Here is a 7,866-nt window from a genome sequence, read left to right on the forward strand (position 1 = left end):
AAATGGTTTGATGATCCTTAATAATTTGAGCAGGTGCAGTACCTGGGCCTGTCGGCCTGTAGGAACGCTAGTCAAGGCCTTGTTAGGGTTACCAGATTCCTTGAATCTCTTGACTAAAACTTAAGTTTTAGTACCAGATTTCCTCAGTACACATAAGATGGTGGGTTATAGTTAACTAGCTATTGAACCCGTTCTGTGCCCGGGTGGCGATCATTTTTATTGGTATATGCTCCCCCATCCTCTTTTGTGCTACCCCTATCCTCTTTTGTGCTGCCTCCATCCTCTTTTGCGCTGCCCCCATCCTCTTTTGTTCTGCCCCCATCCTGCGTCCCTATCCTCTTTTGTGCTGCATCCATCCTCTCTTGTACTGCCCCCATCCTCTCTTGTGCTGCCCCCATCCTCTCTTGTGCTGCCCCCATCCTCTTCTGTGCTGCCCCCATCCTCTTTTGTGCTACCCCCATCCGGAGGTCGGGGGAGGAGTGTGGCGCTGGAGTACACGTGTGTCCATATCGCGCTGTCCGACGCCATTTTGTTAAAGACACAGTGTCTTCACTAAAATGGCACTAGACAGCGCCCTATGCGCGTGCGCCGATTCCGATACCACACTCCTCTTCTGGCCTCCGAACAGAGGCGCCGCAGCAACACTCTCCTGGTTAGGTATGGCACCAGAGATCGCGGTATACGTTCAGTGCCTACGCATACCGCGACCTCCAGCACCATATACTTATCTTACCTGTAACAGCTGCATACGTTCTTCTTTCTGGGGCCAGACTGTGCAGGCGCATGCGCAGTCTATAGGGGCTTCAGACAGATGGACACATCTCCCTCTATATTATAGATTTAGTGACCATGTATAATTGGTGGAGTAAAGTCAAACTTGATGGACCTAGGTCTATGTAACTATGTCCTGCAATATTGTCTTTGTAGATAATTTATTGAATAATTTTTTTAGTTGAGTTGAATGCCACTTTATACTTCTGGTTTATTCCAGGTCATGCCACAGCTACTGAACCATCTGAAAGTGGATAGCCTTCAGCAGAGCATTGACTGGGGTGTACTGGCGGTCTACACTTGCTCTGCTAATTGCAATGCGGAAACCCATTATGTTGAAGAGTTTTTATGGAAACAAGATATGCCAGCAGACAAAATGTAAAGTACACAGCACGGATATTTGACAGTCATGTGCTACCTAAAAGGACATTGTTCTCTTGGTTACATTTGTTGCATATTTGAACATGGCATTGGTTAAGTTTGCAGACAGTTTTTTTATAGTTATGCCTTGATAGGGAAAGTTAACATCTTCAAGAAGATGTATGACATGTTTGTACAGCTGCTTCAAATAGCAACTGTTTTTTTTAGACGATTGATACAGTATACTAAAGGTGAGTGAAACTAATGCACAGAGGATTTCAGTATTGTAAGCACATACCTGTTACCTATAGAATACACAATGCTCAGTAAAGGAAATCTGTAAGTAAGATCAAACTCCTACCTCAAACTGCATACATGATCACAATGGTCTTTGAAATGTAAAACCATGGAAATATTTATATCTTTATTCCTGCATTGCCAAGTAACTATAGTTTTCATGCAAATGAGGCGTTAAATTTGTTTTCCCAGGAACAAAAGTTCATTTTAAACAATAGAACTTTGACTAATAACTTCCACAATTGAATGTATTTAAATAAAATGTTCCTGTGCAGAGATAATCTTATAAATGTTCCCCTGTGTAATGATGGTGTCTGTCCATGTACAGGAACATGGTCTGATCATACCACTGCTTCTGGGCAGGGTAGGAAGCAAAAGAGAGTATACAGACATTTCAGCAGGGATTTGCAGCTGATTCTTTCTGTGAAGTTAAACATTGTTTAAAAACAGGCAGGGAAATGTTTTACCTCACAAAAAGAATCAGCTGTGATCCCGTGCTGTAATGTCTGTATACTCTCTTGCATCCTCTGCCCAGTTGATGTGGTATGATCAGACCATGTTCCTACATGGTCAGACACCATCATTGCACAGTAATAGACACAGATTCACCAGTGTCTTAACAGCGTCGCAGTTAACTTTGTTTGTGTTTCGGCACATTTATAAGATTATCTTACCACAGGAACATTTTTTTTAAACACATTAAATTGTGGAAGTTATTATTATGACAAGATCTATTGATTAAAATCAACTTTCATTCATGGGAAAACCCCTTTAAGTGCCCTGGATATGGCAGAGGACTTTAAAATACCACTGTCTCCCCACTTTGTTTTCCCACCTAGAAACAACTTCTTTAGCTTGATTAATTGAATGTGAACTACAAATCAAGCTAAAGAGCTTGGTGCTAGGCAGGGAAAAGCTGAGGATGCAATAGCTCCTTACCTGCTGCAGTATTTTCATGTGCATGAAGATGCTAATCACATAGCAACAAATGTAAGATATAAACCTGTCAATGGATCTACATTTCAAAGACCAGCAGGCCTACATATAGTGGCTTTGGAGGGTTGATGTTACTGACAGATTGCTTTTAAACAGTGCTGTTCAGAAAAGGAAAACTGGATGTTGATTGCTGTCTTTGAGCAGCATGGATACTTATTCTCATCAGTTTTGATACTCAATCTCAATATTCTTAGTTTGGAATAGGTGCTCCAACATATAGTGGGGCAAAGGTCCCCAACCTGTAGCTCTGCAGTCATATGTGGCTCGTGGTCCCATGAATTGTGGCTCATGGCTGTATGCCAGCTTGGTGCATCAGCTCCAGGTCTAGCAAACAAGAATGAAGAACACATCTCAAAATGGTGAATTTTGGGAGTAGCCCAGCACAGAAGAGCAGATCTGGATGCACATATACACTGGTCTTTAAGGGTTTAGAGATAATTTAAGTATGGTACGCTGGAGACAGGATAATACTACTTGTCAGAGTAGGTGCTTGAAGCTGGATGCGACAGTGTGTTGGGGGTGCTTGAAGGGAGAATACTAAATGGGGGTATTGTGGGAACCCCTGGATCTTGGTAAACTGCTTTGGGGTGATTTCTGTGGAAAAACTTTGGTTATCATTATACCTGTAATGGAGGCTTTTGTTGCCACTACTTTGAGGAAGGGTGGGTGCTGGATGTGGCTGAGGAGAAAGCCACTCTCATCTGCTGAGGAAGAGGATAGACGTGGACTGGCAGACTAGTGGCAGCTTAACCACCACTCATAGACACATCCACTGGCGTCATGCTACGCGAATTCTCCTGCTGGATGTGGCTCGTGACCTTCTGTCGGAACGGAATATGGTTCATGACCCTCTCTCAGAGTTGAATGTTGCTCTCATGGTTATATAGGTTGGGGCCACTGTAGTAGGGGGAAGTTTGGAAGCAGACGCTGTTTCATAGAACAGTGCTCTTTAATTGAATTTCTAAGCAGTCCTGTTCTTAGGACTGCCAGCATGGAGGTGGATTCTTTATTTTATGAAAATGTAATTTTTTTCTCTATGTACTAACACCATTTACACTACATCATTTTGTTAACACATGCTCTAAATGGGTCTGTCAATTATATACTGATCTTAGAAAGGACGGTGTTTCTAAAGCGTACAAACTCACTTTGCTTTGTGGGTAAAATTTACATAAAACTGTGTAATTATTTAATAAACTACATATTTTTTTAATAAAAGCAATGCAACATACCTTGTGCCAGTTTTGAAAGATAAAACTAACTCTTGCTTACAAGTATGTGCTGTATTAGAACTGTATATTTCAGTGACATTTCCTATTTGATACCATCACTGCATTCTGATTGTTAAACCTCTTGAACCAAGATCTTCAGCTTTTCTCCTGTACCTTGTCTGCTTTTCATTACAAATTAAATTCTCTTATGCAATTCACGACACCTTGAATTCGATGTACCTTCAACCTTTATAACTATGAAACCTTGTAACCACCCACAGTGATTGCCACTTACGATTTTAAGTTAGAACATGAATCAATGTATTAATTTCCTACCAAGGTATCACATTTTGATGTAAATCATTCTACTATGATAATAATCTCCCATCTAGATGTAGCTATATGCCCAAAGTGTTTTTGACTGCACTTTTTTTTAATAAAGTATATTCTGTTCTGTTCTAAGTATGGTTTGTTTTTCCCCTCACCCATGACACCACCTGAGCGAGTGAGATACGCCACTATCACTGGACAGGAAGAGCACAAAATAAAAAGGCAACTCCCACATCCTCCTTCAATGTGGTTTCCTGTTCTTTGGATGTAGGAGTCTTGAACACATGGCTGGAGTAGCTGTGAATCCTAGAACACCATGGCGTGTTCTATAGCAATCTTTAGTAAGTATGGCAGTGATTTACAGGGGCCCAGTTGGGTGCTGAAATGTTAACATCAGTCTGGGAAAATCTATGTTTAGCAATTCAGTACAAACCTACAGGAGCTTCTCACAAAATTATAATATCAAAAAGTTAATTTATTTCAGTTCTTAAATACAAAAAGTGAAACTCATATATTATATAGAGTCATTACAGAGTGATCTATTTCAAGTGTTTATTTCTGTTAAAGAAGTTGTGTACTACTTTATATTATTCCCCCAATATATCCCCCCGGGGTCCCTAAGACTTTTTGTAAATACCTTCCATTGCAGATAATGCCTGTGAGCAGCGCTATCGGTGGCCGATCACAGGCCTCACATGACACCACGCTGACGTCATAACAAGTGAGGTGTGACTCAGCGCTGGGGTCCCCGCAGTGGCCGCTGGGTTGTGGGCGGGGCAGAGCGTATGGTGGATGCCGGGTCTGACGCGGGGGGGTAACCCCGTCCACAGCCTGGCATCCACCGTGGAACCAGGAAGCCAAAGAACCCCGGCTGCTGCCAGCACTCATCGTGACATCAGCGGATGTCTGCGCCGGCTGCAGCCGGGGGTCACGTGATGCCTGTGAGTGGCCAGTGATGGCGCTACTCAAGGCATTATCTGTAACAGAAGGTATTTACAAAAAGTCTTAGGGGCCCCAGGGGGATGCAATGGGGGGGTAATCTAAAGTAGTGGACAACCACCTTTATTGTTGATAATTATGGTTTACAGCCAATGAAAACACAAAAGTCATTATCTCAGTAAATTAGAATAATTAACAAAAAACACCTGCAAAGGCTTCCTACGCGTTTAAAAAGGTCCCTTAGTCTGTTTCTGTAGGCGCCACAATCATGGGAAAGACTGCTGACTTGACAGATGTCCAGAAGGCAGTCATTGACAAACTCCAAGGAGGGTAAGCCACAAAAGGTCATTGCTAAAGAAGCTGGCTGTTCAGAGTGCTGTATCCAAGCATATTAATGGAAAGTTGAGTGGAAGGAAAAAGTGTGGTAGAAAAAGATGCACAAGCAACCGGGATAACCGCAACCTTGAAAGGATTTTTAAGAAAAGGCCATTCAAAAATTGGGGGGAGCAGCGGACTGCTGCTGGAGTCATTGCTTCAAGAGCCACCACACACAGAAGTATCTAGGATATGGGCTACAAGTGTCTCATTCCTTGTGTCAAGCCACTCATGACCAATAGACAACGTCAGAAGCGTCTTACCTGGGCCAAGGAGAAAAAGACCTGGACTGTTGCTCAGTGGTCAAAGGTGTTTTCAGATGAAAGTCAGTTTTGCATTTCATTAGGAAATCAAGGTCCCAGAGTGGAAGAGGAAGAGTGGAGAGGCACACAATCCAAGCTGCTTGAGGTCTAGTGTGAAGTTTCCTCTATCAGTCATGGTTTGGGGAGCCATGTCATCTGCTGGTGTAGGTCCACTGTGTTTTATCAAGATCAAAGTCAGCGCAGCCTTCTACCAGGAAATTTTAGAGCACTTCATGCTTCCCTCTGCCGACAAGCTTTTTGGAGATGGTAATTTCATTCTCCAGCAGCCAACATTTGTCCACACTGCCAAAAGTACCAATACCTGGTTTAAAAACAACAGTATCACTGTGCTTGATTGGCCAGCAAACTCGCCTAACCTTAACCCCATAGAGAATTGGGTATTGTCAAGAGGAAGATGAGAGACACCAGACCCAACAATGCAGACGAGCTGAAGGCTGCTATCAAAACAACCTGAGCTTCCATAACACCTCAGCAGTGCCACAGGCTGATCGCCTCCATGCCACGCCGCATTGATGCAGTAATTGATGCAAACGGAACCCCGACCAAGTATTGAGTGCATTTCGGAATTTAAAATCATTTTTCAAGCTGTTGTTATGAAGTATTCTAATTGACTGAGGTAATGACTTTTGTGTTTTCATTGGCTGTAAGCCATAATTATCAACATTAACAGAAATAAACACTTGAAATACATCACTCTGTTTGTAATGACTCTGTATGATGAATTTCACTTTTTGTATTGAAGAACTGAAATTAACTTTTGGGTGATATTCTAATTTTGTGAGAAGCACCTGTATGTTTGATGTCTGACCAAGGTGCTGGTGTCTGCCTCAGGGGCTTTTGTGTTTCAGTAGTCCTGCAGCCTAGTGATTCTACCACGGCCTGCAGCCTTGCATTTTTCGTTTAGGTGTTGTGGCTTAGTTGGTTAAAGATTCTGTCTAGTCAACAGATACTGTGTTCGATTCTTAGTAGTGTCTGGCCTTGATGTGGGGCCGGCTGCTTCATGTCTGGCCTTGTGTGTTGGGCCTACTGCCTCAGGCATGGCCTAATGTCTCATATTTGCCTTACCACCTCCTGTCTCGTGTTTTGCCTGTCTGAAGAGTTTCCGGCCGCTCCATAGTGTGGAATAGCCTGCCACCTCAGGTCTAGGGTTTTCTTCGGCCGTCTCTGCCTCACGGCAAGACTTGATGGGGCCTTCGGTGGAGTATGACTTTCAGTGGTATGTACAAATTAAAGGGCCATGGCTTTTGCTCGATTAGCCAGCCAACTTGAGGCTTGTAGGTCTTTTTTCACTACGGTCTGAGAGCTTCACTTCCCTTTACTAAGAATACTGCTGATATTAGGGTGGCTTCTGGATGATGCAGTTGGTCTGTGGTGATTCTATTAAACAGTCCTGTGGGTAACCAGTGAGTCCAACAGATTTCCAGCCAATCCCTCATACTTGGACAGCATATTGAACTGATCTGCATTTAACATCTATGTCCAAGTTTCTCCTTTTGGTAAGAGGTGTAAATGGTTGTGCTAATCAGAATGAAACCATTGCAAGTCCAGTGTGAGGAGTCTCAAAATGGACTGGTCGACTTTTAGTGACTTTGGCAAAATATCTATATCCCACTTATCCTTCTAATTGGAGTTGGTCATAGTTGTGATAAGCCAAATTAATTAATTGTAAATCCAGTTAATCTTTTGTGGTCTGGAGTCATAATTTGGACTGGTTGGCATTTAAGTTTGTTAATCATTTTAGGTTCCAGGTTATCTTTCCAGTGGGATTTGTAACTTAACAAAAGCAAGGAAAGTCCTGTTGATCCTCCTTTTCTGGTGTCATAAGATGGATTGCTAAGCATTTAAGTTGATAAATAACATTTCAGTTTACCCTCCTAGTTGAGGAGTCAATTAAGGCTCCTAGTTGGAGTCACAAAATGGCCTTTTGCAAGGAAAAAACTGAGGGCACAATTAATCTTCCTGGATCACTAACTACACACTTGGAATATGAATGCAATATAACAAGGAAAAAATGAAATGTGTATGGAATATTCAGGATCGGATTACCAATGGTAAAATCTAAAGAATTTTATTAATGATCAATCACACAGCATAATCATAAAAACAATTAAAAAGTCAACATAGGCTAAAAATAACCACCAGAGGGTCCCTATAAGGACTGGCAATCATCCAATATGCTGACTAAGGAAAAAATCCACAGTAATAGATAAGTTGACACAAGGATAAAAAATGCAATACCCTATAAAGAATGCATTTACTGTATT

General features: G+C 42.1%; 1 protein-coding gene across 4 annotated transcripts in view; it reads left to right on the forward strand.

Moving 5' to 3' along the window:
* PDCD2 (programmed cell death 2) overlaps positions 1–4,097 on the forward strand; it is a 170,717-nt gene extending 166,620 nt beyond the window's left edge. For all 4 annotated transcript variants that reach the window (XM_073671482.1, XM_073671481.1, XM_073671483.1 and 1 more), the window contains one exon: positions 992–4,097. In XM_073671482.1, coding sequence (XP_073527583.1) covers positions 992–1,153 — 162 coding nt within the window. In that variant the 3' untranslated portion in view covers positions 1,154–4,097. The remainder of the gene's footprint in view (positions 1–991) is intronic.
* Positions 4,098–7,866: the final 3,769 nt, after the last annotated feature.

Source organism: Phyllobates terribilis, unplaced genomic scaffold (genome assembly GCF_046119375.1).
Source record: "Phyllobates terribilis strain yellow unplaced genomic scaffold, ASM4611937v1 Scaffold_3__8_contigs__length_932513732, whole genome shotgun sequence".
Taxonomy (NCBI): domain Eukaryota; kingdom Metazoa; phylum Chordata; class Amphibia; order Anura; family Dendrobatidae; genus Phyllobates; species Phyllobates terribilis.